Genomic DNA, 19,200 nt, shown 5'->3' on the forward strand with positions numbered 1-19,200 from the left:
ATGTTCACACTTCAGAAACATATCAAGCATATAAGATGAGATGTACCTTTAATCCCCAGGTCCCCTGTCCCCACGTGCTCCCCTCTAGTTATACATATCCCTTCTTCAGCCCACATGGAGGGTAGGCTGGGGAGATTGCAATGGATGAAGAGATGGGTAGCAGTAGTGCCCCCCAACCTCCCCTACACACTCTAGTTCTCTCAGGACCTCAAACCTCTCCCCTTGCTTCTCTCACACTGACCTCCCTACTCTAGTACTCCCAGACAACTCTAATTTCCCTGCCACCATTTCCAGCCCTCCCATCCCCACCAATCTGCCCACTCACTGTTCTTGTGTCCTGGTGAATTCTGCTGCAGGGCTCCTGCCCAGGACCAACGCTGCTGCCGGATCTCTGCCCACGTCTTCTTTACTGACCTCTGGATGGCAGCTTCATAACGTTCCTGGGGGGAGTGGGGCCCCGTGTCAATTTTAATAACCCTCTTCTACACTTAATCTTTTCTCCTGCAGAACCAGGCTCAACATCTCTCTCTCTTCTTGAAAACCTCCTTAGATTAGCCCCAATCATAATAGCTAGCATTTATGTATTGGCTGAAGTTTGGAAAGCACTTTAGCTATGTAATTCTCACAACAATTCTACCAACTCCCCTCAGACTCAGAGGTAGCCAAGCAGCACAATGGACAGAATGCTGAGGCTTAAATCAGGATGACCTGAGTTCAGATTTAGCCTCAAACACTTAGTAGCTGAGTGACTCTGGGCAAGCCATTTAACCTCTTTTTGCCTCAGTTTTTTCAATTGTAAAAAATAATGGTACCCATCTTGAAATGGTGTTGTGAGTCTTAAATGAAATATTTGTAAAGCTCCTGGCACTAGATAGATAGATAGATAGATAGATAGATAGATAGATAGATAGATGGATAGATAGATGGATAGATGGATAGAAGGAAGGATGGATGGATGGATAAATAGATATATGGATGGATGAACAGATGGATAGACAGATAGTATATGGATAGATGAATAGAGAGATAGAAAGATAGATGATAGATAGAAAGAAGAATGGATGAACATAGTAGATGGATAGATAGATACATGGATGGATGAACAGATGGATAGTAGTTGGATAGATAGGCAGACACTATATGTATGGATAGATAGATAAGAGAGGTAAAAAGATGGATATACATATCTCCCATCATTATCATGTCTCACTTGTTCTTATGCTTTAAAAAAATTATTTTCAGGTTATAGCTAGAGGACATGACATCTCCCTAAGAGAACTTGTTTCCTCACTTGGACTTGAGGTATGAGGAGTTTTTTCTTTTCTTTCTTTCAATTCTTTTTTTTTTCTATCCTCCAAAGATTCCTAAACTAGGCCCAGCTCTGAGCTCCCCATGGAGGGTATGGGGCTTCTCCTCCATCCCAGATGAGCTCTCCTTCCCTTTCCACTAGATTGCTTCCCCCAATCCGAAACTGATCTTTTCTCAAGATATACACAAATACAGACATGCTCACGGCACAGATTCAAATGCATTTTAAATCACAGATTTCAGATCAAAGGGACCAAAGCTCTAGAGAGAGAGAAGGAATTTCAGAGATCATTTAGTTCAGATGAGGGAAGGGAGGAGGAATAACTTATTCAAGATCTTCCAGACAACTAGATATAGAGGCAGGATTTGAACCCTAGTCCAGGGGCTCCATTATGAGTACAGGCTCCCACAGACATGTGCCCAGAAGATATGCACACATATATGTGCACACAGAAATGCATCTTCTAATAAGAATAGCTAATATATATATAGTGCTTTAAATAATTTTATATTTTTATTTAAATTTAATTTTTAACAATTTAAAATTTAAAGGTTTGCAAAGGAAAGACTGTGCATATTTTATTTAAGCCTTAATACCACCCTACGACATAAGTACCATTATTATCCTCACTTTACGGTTGAGGAAACTGAAGTTCACAGAGATTGAGAGGCTTGCTCAAGATCACCCAGCTAGTAAATGTCCAAGAGAGAACCGGAACCCAGATCCTCCTGACCTCTAGCTCATCGACCTGCCCACTACTCCATCTTGCTTCAGATACAATCCTTTCTCTTTTCACCTCTCATTTCAAAAGGAATACCCACACCAACCCATGCACAGACATAGCACCAAGCATCCACAAGGATGCGCACATACCTTGTTCTTCTCTAGCTTCTGTCGCTGCCTCTCCTCCAGGGCTGCCCTCCTCTGCTCTGCTTTGAGTCTTTGCTCTTCAAGCCGTCGGCGCCGCTCCTGAAGTTGCTTCTCTCGGAGGGCTTTGGCCTTTTCCTCTTTCTCCAGCCACATGGCTTTCTTGGCCGCTGCCAAAAAAAACAGAGGCCAGGGGACAGTTAGGGGTAACTGGTCACAGTCTTAAAATTCCTCCCCAAAGGCTTCCCTGATGGGTAACATTCTCGCGCCTTTATTCTTACTCTAATCTCAACAGGAAGAAATGCAGCTTATCTCTTACCTCCAAAACCAACCCAACCTCCTAATTTCCCTGTACTTATCAAAGGTACTGCCATCTTTCTCATTATCTCTCTGGCTCCCAACCTCAGCACTGTCTTGTACTCTTCCTTCACTCCCCACATTCAATAAGATCGTCCTCCCTCTGCAATATCTCTCCCATCTATCCCCTTCTCTTAACTCATGCTGCTACCATAACTAGTTCAGGCCTTCATCAGCTATGGCTGCAGTATTATTGCATTGATTGCAATAATCTCCTAATCAGTCTCTCTGATTCCAGTTTCTCCCCTAGGATCAGATGTAGAGCTCAAAGGGATCTTAGAAACTATAGAATCCAATCTCTTCATTTTTACAGATGAAGAACCTGAGGTCTAGAGAAGAAAGTGACTTGCTCAGGACCCCACTAGGTCAGCTAGTGCCCTTGATAAATTTGAATTTGAACTCAAGTCTTGCTTCCTCCAAGTCTAGCACTCCAAGGATTGCTCTATCTAGCTGCTAATTCTCCAATCCATCCTCCACCCAGCTTCCAAAGTGCAGGTCCCATTGTGCCAATCTCCTGCTCAAGAAGCTTCTCCCATGACTACTTGCTGTCTCAAGGATAAAATACAAAAGAGTTAATAAATGTAAAGATGCTTTGCAAAACTTAAGCAATAGAAATTTTACTTGTCACCACCATCATCATTATTACAAACTCTTTTGTTGGTCATTTAAAGCACTAGAATCTAGCTCTAACCTATCTTTATAGACTAATTCCTCCTTACTCCCCTTTGGACACTCTCAGCTCCAGCCAAACAGCTCATTGCTGTTTCCTGTACAATTCTCTTTCCCTCCTCCATGCCTTTGAAAAGGCTGCCCCCCACCATGCTTAGAATGTTCTCCCGTTTGCCTCTGAGAATCAATTCTTCACCCTCTTCGAGGTTCCACTGGAGTTTCATGGAAGGCTCTACAAGAGGCTGCTCCTGATTGCCTCCCTCTCTTCCGTTACATTATTCTGTATTTATTTTGTATTGACTTCTCTCTTTATACATTGATTCCCCCTTAGATGATCATAAGCTCTGTATGGGTAGGAACCATTTCTTTTCAGTTTCATACCAGTGTCTAGAACAAAGCCTTGTATATAGTAAATGCTTAATTGTTGAAAATAAGTTGAATAAGACCAGAAGCAGAGGGACCATGAAAAATCATTATGTGTAGAGCTGGAAGGAGCTTTTAGACACCATTAAGGTTCACCCTCTTGGTTTTTTTTTTTTTTAATTTTTTTTAAACCCTTACTTTCTGTCTTTGTAACAACTCTAAGACAGAAGGGTAAGGGCTGGGCAATGAGGGTTAAATGACTTGCCCATGGTTATACAGTGTAAGATCATGGATATTACAATAGCTAAAAAGTATCTGAGGCCAGATTTGAATTCAGGTCTTCCTATTTCCAGGCCTGGCGCTCTATCCACTGTGCTAACTAGCTGCCCCAAACCTCTTATTTTATAAAGAAGGAAATTTGAGATCAAGAAAAGTGAAGTAATTTGTCCAAAGTCAGAGAAGTAATAATAATAACTAGCATCTATGTAGTATATTAAGATTTACACAGCATTTTACAAATATGATCTCATCATATCCTCACAACAACCCTGGAAGATATAGGAGCAATCATTATCCCCATTTCACTGATTAGAAAACTGAAGTGGACTCAGCTTAAGTGGCAGATCTAGGATTCAAACTCAGGTCCTCTGACTGACAATCCAATGGTCTTCTGACTGCAACCAAGTCTTTTCTATCAGACCATGACAATTAACTTGACTCATAAAAGTAGGGGGAGAAGTTCAGCCTTGAACAGAGTGAGCCAATCTCCTCTGGGGGTTTTCCTAATCTAGAGGATCCTCTAAAAGATTTCTATCCATCCCCTCTCCTTCCCCAATGCCCCACTCACCGAGGTATTTGGCCCGCTCCTCTCTCCGTTCCTTTGCCAGCTTGTGTCTTTCTCCAGCCTTCTTGGCATCTGGGTACCATGTGGGGTGAGACAAGACTTGGAGTTAACTGAAAGTCAATATGAATTTCCTCCCCTTTTTGAGACAAGCCTTCCCTTCCCAAAGGGCAGCTAAGTGTCATAGGAGATAGAGTGCTGGGTCTGGGATCAAGAAGAGTCATCTTCTTGAGTTCAAATGTGGCCTCAGATTCTTAACTATCTGTGCAGCCATGGGCAAGTCACTTAATCCTATTTGCCTCAGTTTCCTCATCCATAAAAATGAGCTAGAGGAAGAAATGGCAAATCATTCCAGTATCTTTGCCAAGAAAACCCCAAATGGGGTCACAAAGAGTCAGACATGACTGAAAATGACAACAATAAAACTCCTCTTCCCAGATAAAAGAAAGGGGAGTCTGTACCTTAAGTCTAGAGGAGAGAGTGGCAACCCAGGCTGCTGGAGGCTGGGACATGGTAGGCAAGTATTTAGGCTCATCTACCGGTTCCCCAGAAGAAATGGGGCTGGGACTCTGGGCACGGGATGTTAATGCAGGAAGGAGTACACACCTACCTTGTTTGGGATGGGGGCTGCTGGAGCCCAGGGCAGCAGTTGGGGATGGCTGACTGCTCCTGGCAGGAGACTTGGCATCCTGGGGAGTCCCTCCAGGTGGTGGGGCAAGATTCCCACTCTTTTCTTCTGAAGGGAGAGGATTTTCCTTCTGGGGTACTGTCTGCTCTAGAGGGGATTCCAACTCTAGCGTGGGGGAGGCTGGGGGCTGAGCACTCCCTAGAGGGCTTTTCATGGCTGGAGGGGTATCTGGAGGGGTATCTGGAACCAGAGCAGGAGTCTGTGGGGAGAGATCACCTGCAAGGGAAATCCTTGGGTCTGTGGAAGTCCCAGCTGCCTCAACTGAAAGACAAAAGCCAAGAAACGAGAAAAGTCAATCCCTTAAAACTCAGATGAACAATCCTCTTAGCAGTCACTCTCCATAACAAACAAGATGCTGCCCTAATGAGAGAGGAGATTGGGGGTTGGGGGGATAGGGAATGTGAAGGGTGGCAGAGGGAGTCTTTGAGGACTGTTTGAAGAAAATGGTGATAATCTGAAGGAAGGAGAGAAGACATGGCGGGCTACATGGGACATGGGAACGTGACAAATCTCTTCAAGAATCTGAAGGACTGTCATATACAAGAGGGATTGGATTTGACCCCAGAGGGAAGAACAAGGAATACAAAAACCATTGGGGAGATAATTTTCCATCTAATATAAGGGAAAACTGCCTAACAATTATAACATTTTACATAATATATATATATTCATAGATATATAAAATTTTAGTAGCAAAGAAGAAGAAGGACAGTGGGAGGCCATTACAGGGGAATGACTAAACAGACTGGCATATGAATGTGATAGAATATGACTGACCTATAAGAAGAGACAAATATAATGAATTCAGAGGAACATAGGAAGGCTCACAAACTGATAACAAGTTAAGTAAGCAGAAGCTGGCCAACACTTTCAGCAATGGCCATAATAAAAAATGCAGAAAGACTTATGATCAATGCAAAGACCAATTGTGATGTCAGTTGATGAAATATGCTTCCTGCTTCTCCTCAGAGGCATGGTGGATTCTGGGGACAAAATTTGGCCTATATTGTCAAACATGCTCCATGTGTTATTATTGCAGCTACGGAGCGCAATGGATTGAATGCTGGACCTAAAGTCAGAAAGACTGTGGTTCAAATCTTACCTCAGATATTTACTAGCTATGTGACCCCTGCCCTTAGTTTCTTAATATGAAAATGGGGAATAATAACATTTAATTCCTAGGGTTCTTATGAGAATAAAAACTAAATATTTGTAAATTGCATTGCAAATCTTTGAGCATTCTAGAAATACTATTACTGTTTCTTCCTTTCTTTTAAATTTTTTAAAAAAACACTTACCTTTCATCTTAAAACCAATATTATGTATTGGTTCAAAGGTGGATGAACAATAAGGGCTAGGTAATGGGGGTTAAGTGACTTTCCTAGGGTCACACAGCGAGGAAGTATCTGAGACCAGATTTGAACCCAGGCCTGCCTCCAGGCATGGCTCTCTATCCACTGTGCCATCTAGGTGCTCCTATTATTGTTTATTTAATTGTGTGCTTCTTTGTTACAACAGAGAAGGAGTTATTTGGACATTACACTGGCTGTCCCCCATGCCTGGACCTCTGTCCCTTCTAACTTTTCCTTCTGGCTTCCCTGGTTTCCTTCCAAGTCTCTACTAAATTTCCTCCTTCTGCAGTGAACCCTTCCCAGTCTTTCTTAGCTTTAGTGCCCTCCTCCTGCTCATTACATCCAATTTCTCCTGGATATGTCTTGTTTGTACATAGTTGTTCTCAGAGTGTTTTCCTCATTAAACTGTGAGTCTCTTGAGGGAAGGGACTGTGTTTTTACCTTTCTTTGTATCTTCAACACTTAAAGACAGTGCCTGGCATATAGTAGGAGCTTAGTAAATGCTAGTTGATTAAGAGTGTTATTTAAACTCTGAGGTTCTACCTTACACACCTAGCAGATTGGCCAATATGACAGCAAAGGAAAATAATAAATGTTGGAGGGGGTGTGGCAAAATTGAGACACTAGTGCATTGCTGGTGGAGTTGTGAATTGATCCAACCTTTCTGGAAAACAATTTGGAATTATGCCCAAAGGGCTTTAAAAGACTACATGCCCTTTGATCCAGTAATACTACTAAGTTTGTATGCCAAAGAAATAAAAAAAAATATTTGTACAAAAATATTTATAGCCACACTCTTTGTGGTGGCAAAAAATTAGAAAATGAGGGGTTGTTCCTCAACTGGTGAATGGCTGAACAAATTGTGGTATATGATGGTGATGGAATACTATTGTGCTAAAAGGAATGATGAACTGCTTGATTTCTATATGAGCTGGAAAGACCTACACAAACTGATATGGAGTGAAATGAGCAGAAGCAAGAGAACATTGTGGGATGATCAATTCAAATAGACTTTGCTACTAATAGCATGCAATGATCCAGGACAATCCTGAGGGATTATGAAAAAGAATGCTATCTATATCCAGAGAAAGAACTGTGGGAGCAGAAACACAGAAGAAAAACATAGGACTTATCGTTTGTTTATCTGGGTATATGATTTGGGGTTCTGGTTCTAATAGATTAGTCTATTATAAAAATGAATAATATGGAAGTGGGTTTTGAGTGCTAATACATGTGTAACCCAGTGGAATTCCTTGTCAGCTCTGGGAAGGGGGAGGGAAGAGGAGAGGGAGACAACATGAATCATGTAACCATGGAAAAATGCTTTAAAAAATAAAATAAAATAGTGTTGCTTTTTTAAAAAAAAGAGCATGAATAAAACAATTTTTTAAATTCCTGAAGACAAAACAAAACAAAACAGATACCACTAGAGCTGTCTGACAGTGGAATGGGCTGCCTCAAGCAATGGTGACATCCCCATCACCATGGGGATGTTTAAGTGGATGCTACATGATCATTTGTAAGGAATGTTGTAGGCTGAATCCCTGCTCAGAGACAGGTTCGACTTGAAGTCCTCTAAAGTCCCCCCGTGAGACTTTACAATTCCATGCCTATGAATTGGCTGGGAAAAGGGATGAGGTAGCTTTGGATTTATGGTCAAGAAGACCTAGGTTCGTATCCGATCTCCAACACTTATTAGTTACGTGTCCCTGAGTAAGTTATTTAACATCAGTCTCAGTTTCCTCATTTGTAAAATGGGAAGATTCAACTCTAGGTATCCTTCCAGCTCTAAATTTATGAGTCTATATGTATCAAACTAGGGTGAAGGGTAGGATCAGTAGGAAAGGACTTTCAAGGTCCACTTAGCTCAACCTTCTTCATTTTGCAGAAATGAAATCCCTGACACTGTAAGAAGTTCATCTGATATCACACAGCTAGGAATTAACACACAAAAACCTTGAACTTAGACTCTGAAAGATGAGGTGCTCTTTCTACCACCCCAGACTGCAAAGTGCACTCCAGGGTGTGTTGTCAGGGGCTTAGACCCTTCTTCCTCACCCTCCAAGTGACAATCCTCCTCCTCCTAGAGCACCTGCCTGCTGCCCCTCTGCCTCTACCCTCTAGAAGGCAGGAGTCCTGTCATCTGAAGGGCAGGCAGTCTTAGGGCAAAGGGGAGGAATCTCTTCCCTTGCTCCCCTGCTACTGTGGAGAAGGACACAGGTGCCACAGATAGCCCAGTGCTGAGCTCAGGGGATGGGAATGCAGGGCAGGCAGAGACTCCTGCCCAGGCTGGCCACTCTGACATGGCAGGAAGTGAGGCACCTGGTGGGAAGGGGAGGGGATGACAGCAAACCCAGGGATAAGGACGGCCCCACCCCAGAAGAAGGCAGAGGAATAGGGATGGGCCCAGGCAGGGGCCAGAGCCCAGATGAAGTTGAGGCAGCCCACCCTTTCCCTCTATAATTAGTTTCATCCACAGAGAGCAGAGTTTTCAGCATCTGTAATTCATGGATATTTTCTGGTCTCCCCCTGGAGCTTAAGCCAAGAGAAGGAGGGGAAGAACAAATGGCCACCCTTCTCAGCCACGCCACTCCAACTTCATATGCAGGCAGACCAAGGGATGGAGACACACAGAAAGATCCTTCTGTCACACTGCGCATCATAGCTATGTGTAGACCTGTCTCATCCCCCCACCTGACTATAAGCTCCATGACAGCAGGGTTCATGCCTTATTAAATCTATTTCTCTTCCCACACCTCGTAAAGAACTCTGCACATAGAAAGAATGTGAAACTTGAGAGCCAGGAAGAACTGGGTTAAAATCTTGTCTTGGGGGCCTTTTAATCTATATAATAACCTGGAGCAAGTCACTAAACCTCTGTTAGTCTCGATTTTCACATCCCATAAAATGGGACTAATAGCACCTACCCAACAGAATGGTTGTAAAGACTGAATGTGATAACATTTACAGATAACTTCAAAAACCTTAAAGGACTACAATAATTCTAGCTCTTATTTTTATCATGAGGAACACAGATTTAGAGCTGGAAGGGAACTTAGAGGTCATCTAGTCTATGCCCCTCTGTTTACAGATGAGGAACACGAGACCCAGGGAGGGTATCATTTATTCCAGGTCATGCCAATACTAAGTAGAAAAGAAAGAATTTGAATCCTTCTCTTCTGATTCCAAATCTAGTATCCCAAAGTAAATATGTAGGAACAGAAAAAAAAACTCTTTATATACACATACATAAATATATATAATACACATTATATATAATCTAAGATAGAACATGAAATATAAATATAACATACTATATGCTATGATATATATGTAAAATATACATATTACCATATATGTACAAATGTTCCTATTTCCATATAGAAACATACATATTTCCACACATAAAACAGACATGCATTTCCATATGTAAATCTATTTCCTCATAGATGTAAATGTATACATTTCCATGCATATGAAAATATACATGTATATTTCTGGGCTCCATTCTTGGTAAGGCACTGTACAATAAATAGCTTCTCTGTGTTAACACATAAGCAAAAATGGATACATATATCCATTTTTGCTTATGTGTTATATATAATATATTGTTATGTTATGTATGTGTGATATACAAAATGTGTTATATATAATAATATGTGTCATATTATATATTATTATATGATAAATATATAGGGAGAGATTCTCATGGGAAGCGATGTGGCACTAAACTAGGGAGATGGCATGGAAAGAGAACTGGCCTTGCAGCCAGGACCATCTGGGTTCAAATCTTGCTCCTGACACATACTGGCAGTGAGACCTTGGGGCATTCACCTAACTTCTTATCGTTCTAGATTGTAAATGGCAGAGAAGGCACCCACCTACATTTAATACAGGGAGTTCTTTTTTTTTTCTTTTTTCCAATTTGGGAGTTTCTTATATCAACAGAATCACAGGACTAGATCTTGTCCCCACCCAGAGATTCCCACAGAGACAGATGCACAGACAGAGGGACAGGAAGGAACACACAAGCCAGCGTCCTGGAGCACACGCACCTCACGCTCAGTGCTGCTGGCACCAAGGACTGCCCTTTGCCCTATCCGAGTGGCAGACCTATTCCCTATCCCATATCTGGAACCAGCTACAACCCCTTTGCCCAATCCTAACTCCCTCCTGAGACCTCCCCCCTTGTGCTCACGGAACCAAGGGCAAACCTCCATCGAGACCCAGTGAGGCAGGGGCTCTTCAAAGGGAGTTAGTTATGCCAAAGGCTGGGGTGCCATCTCCACTGAGTGGTTCAAGGCCAGTCAATGATAATATTGACATGGAATCGGAGGAACTTTTGAAGTCCGGGACTCCTAGCATGCTCAGGTCAGGCAGGCTCACTATAGAAACATTTTCAAATGTAAATGTTTTTATTGCTTAAATAAATGTTATATTTACTGTTCTTTTTTCATCTCTATGTCTCTTACCAATGATTACTCTCTCCTCCAACCCTGTACTTTGTTGTTGATATAGTTAAGCAAAACAAATCAAATCATTAGCTGTGTCTGACAATGTAAGACTCATTCCACATCTATACTTCACCACCTCTTTGCCAAGAGAGGCATTCTAGCTTCTCCGGGTCAGGACAGAAATGACTCAGCTCTTGGGGGGCAGAATGGGAGACAGTGTACTGATTGATTTGAAGTTAGAAGCCCTGGATTCAAATTCTGGCTCTGCTACTTCATACCTTGTGATCACGGGCAAATCCCTTGAGTTCTCAAGCCTCAGTTTCCCCCTTTGTCACATGAGGAAGATTGGACTAAGCACCTTCCGAATCTATGATCCTATGATCTTTGAATCTCCCCTCACCCTAGCTGGACCCATAGAATCAGAGATATACAGCGGGAGGGACCTTAGGGATTAAGTCTAGTCTGATGCTCATTTTAGAGATGAGGGCTCTATGATCCATCACCGAGAAGGTCCCTGGAAGGAGAGGCTAGGCATCTATGATGAGGTGCCAGATTCCCTGCTTCCATGTTTCTCAGCTCCAAGGTGGGGGCTGGGGGTGAGGGGAGGAGGGACCAGGAGGGAAGGAACCTTCCTCTCCCACTAGTCTGGCCCCAGCCCCCCATTGTTCATGGCCTCCAATCAGGAGCACCCACTTCCTGTTATTTCAGGGGCAGGAAATGATGACATCCCGCCTGGGCCCCACCAGACCCTGCAGACCTCTTAGCCAGCCCCTTTGAGCTCCCAAACTCTTGACTTAAACCTTGGCTCTCGGGCCATTCGTCCACTTCCTGATGCCCAAGTCTGGTGCTGGAAGGGCAGGGATTAGAAATGAAGAAATGATCTCTCTAAGAAGGGAAGGCAGTTTTGGGTGAAGAGGGTAGAGGTTGGGTTCCAAATGCTCTGGTCTCAGCGAATCAGATCTGTCCGAGAACCCCAGCTGGCTCAGCTTCTGGGGTTCTCTGGGACCTGGACAGTCCGGTCCTGACCCACCCTAGGGGGGTCTGAGTCTCTGAATGGTAAGCCGCTTTGGGCTTGCCCTTGGAAAGTGAGGATGGGGGCAGGAGACATAGGTCTAAGATGAGCAGAGAGGCTGGGGACTTGCCAGATATCTGGATCCTTAAAACTCACTAGTTCTGAGTCTATGTGTAGTACATGACAGAAGGAAATGAGGTGCTGGTCATTATCCAGATAATCTGATCCATGTTGCAAATCTACAGTCCCTTCCAAATCACAGAATGTCAGAATTAGCTGTAGAACATTGAACATAAAATGTTAGCACTGATAGGGGCCAAAGAGGCCATTTAGTACAACCTCCTTCGTTTTACAGAAAAAGAAACTGAGGCTCAGAAGGGTTAAGTGACCTTGTCCAAGGTCAAATAGCAAATCTGCATAACAGTCATAGTTTCATTTCCTTTGGCACTGCAAAGGCCAAACCTTGATGTCCAGAGGTTTTGTAAGGCCCCCTAGAGGAGAGAGGGGATGTGAAGGGGCATTGTGGGGGATCACACCCCACTGCTCCCCTGACCCTGCTGCTATCCACTCCCTGCTCCTTGCAGGCAGCCCCCTGTGATTGGGTGCGGATGAACAGGACTCGCAGCTGGCTCAATGACACTGAAGATTGTGCCCAGGGGTGCCAGGCAGGGCTGCCACCCTCAAAACAAAGCTACATTATCTGGGGCTCACCCGGCTGGCTCCCTTTACCCAGAGGCCCAGCTGGTGCCAGTAGGCATGGCTGCCTGGCCCCCCGAGGCCTTAGGCAAGACCAGATCAGAGGTCTCCTTTTTAAAGAAGCTCCAAACCTCTTATGTGACCCTCAGTGCCCCTCAGTAGGTGCCCATGGGTGCTTTCTCTCACAGGAGGGGCCATTAAACATACCCACTACAGCCAGGAATTGGGGAAGTGGGCCAAGGTACCTCTCTACCTTTCTAAGCCTGGAGCTGACATTGAGCGGGAGGGAACTCTCAGGCCCTTTTCCCTTCATTTGCATATGCATGACAGCACATTAGGGGCTCATTAATAGCCTCATTACTGGGACCCATCCACCCGACACAGCAAGGTTGGGAGAGAAGGGGAAGGAGGAGGGGGAATAGGAGAGGAAGAATGGAGAATGCCAGAGCCACAGAAAAACTACTCTGTCCCAAATACTCTATTCAGGACGCTGCCTCTTCATAATCATTGCCAGTTGCACCATTGGATAACTTAAAACTCCACCAAGACGTCTGGGTCACCCAGTAGAAAACTAAGAAGTCTCCCAAGTGCTTTCTATATGCATCAGTTCACTTAAGCCTAGCAACAACCAAGAGAAGATACTATAGGTATTATTCACATTTTTATACAGATGGATACTGAAACTTTGAGAGGTTAAGTCACTTGCCCTCTCGAGTCAAAGGCAGAATTTTAACTGGTCTCTCCCATTAGATTGTAAGCTCCTTGAGGGCAAAGACGATTTTTTTTGCCTCTTTTTGTATCTCTAGTGACTGGCACAGTGCCCGGTATATAATAAATGCATATTCACTGCCTGACTGCCAGCCCAACACTCTGTATCCTGGACCATGAATAAACAGGGATTCTGAGTCAAGATTTTTCATCTCATTCAGGGTTTTTTCCTCTATATCCAAATCAGTTACCTCATCCAGGGTATCCCAGTCTGTAGACAGACCTGTCTACCCTTCCAAGTCCGTTCTCTATAGACACTACTCTCCCCAATGGGGTACACAGAGCAGTCATCCCATCTAAGGTCCCCAATCCACATTCCCTTGTCCAGAAATCTTCCCTGCTCTCTACAAGTTGTTCCTGTTCGTCATCTCTGGTCTCCTCTGTCTCCTCTGCTGAGAGATGCTCCCCTCCCTACAAATCAGTCCTTCTATCCAAATCCCTTATAGAATCAGTAACTTTAGTGTACAGACCACTTCCTTCTCCAGTTTCCACATCCTGCTGCTGACTGGCTGAGGATCTGTGGAGCTCGGAAGTGGGGTGGGGTGGGGGGTATTGACAACCCTACAGGGTCTGCTCAAGTCCTGGGGAAGCTGTCAGGACCAAGCTCTCTCAAGCTTCATTGGGGCAAAGTTAAAAACCCAGTCACTTCAGCTGTCAGGCTTGTGCTCTAAAGCACCCCATTTCCCTACAGCCACAGACCTTCCCCTCCCAGTATCCCACATTCTCCCACACCCTAGCACAGAGCAGAGCACCCATACCAGTACCATTGGCTGTGGTTGGGAGGTTACAGTGAACACCCACTGGGCAGCAGAGCAACCCCACCTATCCTGGGATCCCCCACACCCACAGACACTGTTTCATCCTGAGCTTGGGGCCCTGAGGGGCCAAGGAGGTGACTGGAATGCCACCGTGACTCCTGGAAGCAAACTGGGTAAGGTGTGAGGAGGAAGCAAGGCTCAGGCCCACGTCTCTGCCCGAGTCAGTAGAAAATGACCCAGATGTCCTGAGCGTCTAGCTCTATAGGTATTTCCCTCTTAGACACATGGGAGTTATATCCCAGAAAAGCTTGCTTTTCCCTCCCTCCCCTCCACCAAACCTGTGCCCACTCACTAATCACATCCTACCCTGCAGTAGCCTCAGAACTGGTTATTTGTGGGAGGAGGGCAGATGGGGAATGGGGATAATGCTCCTTTGTACCCCAGATTCCAAAATTTCCTTTCTTGGTGGGGGGAACAGAACCTAGACAATGTAAATTGAGGCCTGTGTCCCATTCTATAGAGTAGAGAAACTGAGGCCTATGAGAACTCTGCTAGATGATGATAGGAAATTTGGGGAAACCAGGCCTGGAAGTAAAAGGGAGAAGTCTTTTGGAGTCAGAAGGGGAAGGAGTTGGAGGTTCTGTCCTGGCTTCATCCCCTTCCCCCACCCCAAATCCTGAAATGAGTTTTGAGGGCTGGGTAATCAGGCCTCTCCAGTGCCTTGCAAGGAGCCCAGGGGCCCAGGGCCTGGCCTGGCTCTAAGGGAAGTCAGAGCCCCCTCCCAGCCTCCCGCCCTCGCCCCTAACAATGCCGCCTCCCTCTCCCCTCCCCCAACCCTCGCTTTTATTCTGCCAGTTACTTGGCAGCCACAGTGCAGTCGGGGCCTCCCCCCTCCCCCTCGGCCTCTGCTGCCCCAGCCACCCGCACACTTCGTGGCAGCTGGAGCGATGGGGAATGGAGGAGGGTGGCGATCTGAATGGGGGGGTGGGGGTGGAGTAAGAATCCAGTTCTGGATGGAGGTGGGGGGTGACCTCCAGGCTTCCCAGAGGGCTGGGGGTGGAGGAGAAAGCTGGGTTCGCAACTGCAAAGTCCCTAAAAGACTGACAACTCGGACGAAGAGGGGAGAAGCGGGAGCCTTCCGGGACAGAGTAGCTCTAGCCAGGACTCTCCCTTCTTCCACACCACTCCTCATTTGTGGAAGCCATCCCTGCCACGGGCCGGGAGATGGAGAAGGGGCTCTGTGTCCGCCTCCCACGAGGCAGCGCCACAAGTTGGAAGAGGAGCAACTCGCCCCCACTTCCACCCTTACCCCCACCGCCCCATACACAAACCCTGGAGAAGGGGAAGCGGAGGCTGGGCTGGGGAGGCATGTGACAAGGGCAGGATTGAGAAGGGGGGTCAGGGGAGTGCAGAAGCCAGGAGAGAGTTGGAGACAGGGAGGCGCGGTGTGGGGGCGATGAGGAGCGGTCCCTGGGTGCAAAGGGGGGGGCGGGAGCCCCAGCGAAGTCCGGGGGTCATTTCCAGGACTGCGAGCTGGGGCATTTGGTGGTAGTCGTGACGGCGGATCGGGGAAGAATCTCTGGGAGTAACAGGCCCTAAATCGGGGGAGACCCGTTCCCAGGCAGGCACATCCCGAAGGCTTCAGCGGCTGGGGCTAGAGGAAGGGAAAGCTGCGGCCGCGCGGCGGGGGGGAAAGGGGGGCAGCTGTCAGAAGATGCCACTGAACTGGAGCCTCGGCCGCAGCTTTTATTTTTAAAACTCCCCACTCCCTAGCAGTCTCGGACCGAGGTGGGGGCGGGGGGAGAGAGGAGGGCTCCACGCCCAAGGCGGGCGCCCCCCACCCCCATCCCAGGCCTGGCCACGCAGCCCACCCAGGGCCTCCCGCCCTGCTGAAAGACTGAGGTCCATCGCCCGAGCCCCAATCCCTAGGCGAATCCGACTGGTACCTTGAGGGGCGCCGGGGTCCGGCTCCTTGTGCTGGCCCTGGTCCATAGCTGCTGGGCGACGGGGTGGGGTCTACTCCACTGCGGAACGCCTTGAGATCTCAGCCGCGGAGGCGGCGCTGGTCCGAGCTCGGTGCTTCCCCCACCCCCGTGGCTTCTGGGGGGATAGGACGGTTCATCCCGCCTTGGCTTCCTTTCTTCTTCCTCCTCCTTCGCCTCCTCCTCTTCCTCTTCTGGAGCGCAGGGAGATGGGTCTCACCCACACCTCCAAATGCAAGCGATTAGGACCCGGGGGCCCCGGTGCAGCTGGCGAGGCCGAGGTCCGCGGGCGCCGGGCTCTCGGGGCGGGGCGGTGGGGGTGGGGGGCGGCGACGGCCTCAACAGCTGCCCAGTCCCGGCCCGGCCCCGGCCACGGCCCCAGAGCTATTGTACAGATTCCCGGCTCCGGCCCCGGTCTCTCAGCTGGCCTGTACCAAGTTTGTCACTGAGGGGAGGACCTGTCCCCCCTTTTTACCCCGCTCAAGTGGATTGAAGGTGTCAGCCTCTACTGCTCCGCCTTTAGCAGTGCAGAGAATACTAACAGCGCGAGTACCCCTTTTTACGTGAGGAAAAGAGAGAGGCAAAAAGGGCTTGGGAAAGGACTTTGGGGCCCTCTCTCCCCTGCAACCGTAGTTTGGTATCGGCCGGCAGAGTGTGGAGACTATGTAGGGAGAGTTGAGAGAGAAGCTGGTGACTCACCACCCCCGGGAAGGGGGGGCACGTGTGCTCCCAACCCCACCCCCTTGAATCCCCCCCCCCCCCCCAGTCCTCTAGCAGACTTGAGAGGGTTGCAGGTCCCGGGTTATAGGAGGGAGCGGTCCAGACGCCACCCCTAGTCCTGAGAAAAAATAAAATCCCAATCGAATATGCCGCTCCCCCTTCTTTCCCCCTCCTAACCTCAGTGGGCCATTGGGGGAGGGGGATACCAGCAGCTCTCTTCCCCAGAGCTGCTCCTCTGCCTGTTGCTGGCCCTAGGTTAGGCACGAGCAGGGGCCAGAGGCTCAGCTTCCTTATCCTAAGACCAGTTGCACACTCCCAGCCCAAAATTCCTTCAATGCCCCAAGGGGTGCCTAGTAAACTCAGGCAGATGCCCTGACTCTCTCCCTGCCCCCTCCTCCTTCTGGAACTTGTAGGCCCATTCAGGGTCACATCTGTCTCTGCTCCCAATGGTCCCTCCTCCCCATCCTGACCCTGTGGTCTCCTCTGCCCTCCCCTCCATCAGCATCTCCACCCCCTGCTCCCCAGGCCCACAGAGGGAGCTCTGATGGGGCCAGGAGCCAAGTCCATCGTCGCAGACATTGGACAGAGGACAGGAGCTTGCTCGGAAAGGTGGATCGATGGAGCTGCAGGGGCCTGGTGAGAGATGGAAGCAAGAGAGGGAGGGAATAAAAGAGGGAAGGAAGGGTTTGAGGAGAAGGAAGGATAAGACCAGATCCTGCCCATTCTTGGCTTTGCCCTTTGTCCCGACCCCAAGAGGTTCAGGTTGCTGGCTCTTCCATTGTCCAGGGATTAGCCCCTGGCCCAGATGTGAGGGCCTCTCTCTGGGGATCAGATCTCTCCTTTCTTGCTGCTCCCTGAGCTCTGAGCAGACAGACCCATCTTCCCTGAAGGTCACTTTCCTGAGGGAGTAGGGCAGTAGGGGAGCTGGGTCACTCTCGTGCAGATTAAAGTTCATGCTTTTGGAAACTTGGAAGGAAGAAGCCCTGCCTTGTGGGTTATTTGGGGGTGAGAGAGTGGAGAGGGACCATCATTGACCTAGAGGACAGGGTAAGGGAAAATAGCCCCAAGTTGAGGTGGGATGCAAAATTCATGCAGTGAGGGGAGTGTCAGGAGCCTGGAATGAAGATCAAGGCTAGGACCAATCTAACATCAAGTCTACAGGCAGGACACCAATATGCATTAAATTGTTGAGTATAAAAGCTAGAAGGGACCTTAGAGACTCTAACTCCCTTATTTTGTAATTAAGAAATCTGAGACCCAAAGAGGGGAAGATCCCTAGGTGATAGAGCAAGTCCGTGACAGAGGCAGGACCAGAACCCTATTCTGACTCTCAGTCAAGTCCAGGACACTGTCCTTGTTTCACTGAGTATATCCTTCTTATAAAGCTTTGCTAAGAGCTGAGGAAACAAAGATATACATACACAAGACTTGGTTCTGGAATTTATAGAACTTAGAGTCTAACAGAAAGAGAATCAAACATATGGTGAAAAATGTAATTTCCCCTCCTCCATCCAGGGGCTTTGTTTTATCTGTACTCAGGTAGCCTTCATGGGCTGCTCCATTGGCCAGAGTGGTCAGGGAAGGCTTCCCAAAGGAGATAGCATCTTAAAGGACTACAATAAAAATGGCTCACATTTCCTTAGTTATTTATAGTTTACAAAATGAATTCCTTACAGCAACCCTTTGAGATTTGGAGGGAAAGTATTATTACCCGATTTTACAAAGAAGGAAACAAATAAGCATCGAATCAACAAGCTTTTATTAATTACTCACTAAGAAGTGACAGAGGGGGCAGCTAGGTGACTCAGTGGATAGAGAGCCAGGCTTGGAGGCAGGAGGTTCTGGGTTCAAGTGTGGCCTCAGACACTTCCTAGCTATGACCCTGGGCAAGTCACTTAACCCCAACTGCCTAGCTCTTACCACTCTTCTGCCTTGGAACTGATATTTAGTATTGATTCTACTACAGAAGGTAAGAGTTTAAGTTAAAAAAAAAAATGATGGGCATAGTGCTAAGTGCTACATCTATAAGAATAAAATAATTCCTCCCCTCAAGTACACATATAAGTAGATAAAAATAAAATACAACATAAACACAAGGTTATTTCAGCGGTGTCAGTAGCAGCCGGGGGGCGGAGCAGGAAACACTTTATGGAAGAGGTGGCATTTGACATGATATTTCCATTCATAATGGAAGCTGGCAAAATCTAGGTTCCTGCTAACTTGACTGACTAGCTTCACCTTAACAGAATGCTTTGCACATTGTAAGCACTTAATAAATGCTTTTTCACTCATTCTTGGACTCAAGATATCATTTTAAGTTATCTTTGCACAGGCTGTTGGCTCTGCCTAGAATATCTCCATTAT

The 19,200-nt window shown here is 46.9% G+C and overlaps 1 protein-coding gene across 3 annotated transcripts in view; it reads right to left on the reverse strand.

Annotated features, from left to right (window-relative positions):
- Nucleotides 1–16,487, reverse strand: part of MAP7D1 (MAP7 domain containing 1) — a 30,501-nt gene extending 14,014 nt beyond the window's left edge. For all 3 annotated transcript variants that reach the window (XM_044668055.1, XM_044668053.1, XM_044668054.1), the window contains exons 1-5: nucleotides 16,081–16,487; nucleotides 5,017–5,355; nucleotides 4,413–4,481; nucleotides 2,183–2,346; nucleotides 326–440 (exon numbers count right to left, since the gene is read on the reverse strand). In XM_044668055.1, the coding sequence (XP_044523990.1) occupies nucleotides 326–440; nucleotides 2,183–2,346; nucleotides 4,413–4,481; nucleotides 5,017–5,355; nucleotides 16,081–16,126 (733 nt within the window). In that variant the 5' untranslated portion in view covers nucleotides 16,127–16,487. The remainder of the gene's footprint in view (nucleotides 1–325; nucleotides 441–2,182; nucleotides 2,347–4,412; nucleotides 4,482–5,016; nucleotides 5,356–16,080) is intronic.
- Between the last annotated feature and the right edge of the window lie 2,713 nt (nucleotides 16,488–19,200).

The sequence above is a fragment of the Gracilinanus agilis genome, chromosome 3 (genome assembly GCF_016433145.1).
Source record: "Gracilinanus agilis isolate LMUSP501 chromosome 3, AgileGrace, whole genome shotgun sequence".
NCBI classification, from domain to species: Eukaryota; Metazoa; Chordata; class Mammalia; order Didelphimorphia; family Didelphidae; genus Gracilinanus; species Gracilinanus agilis.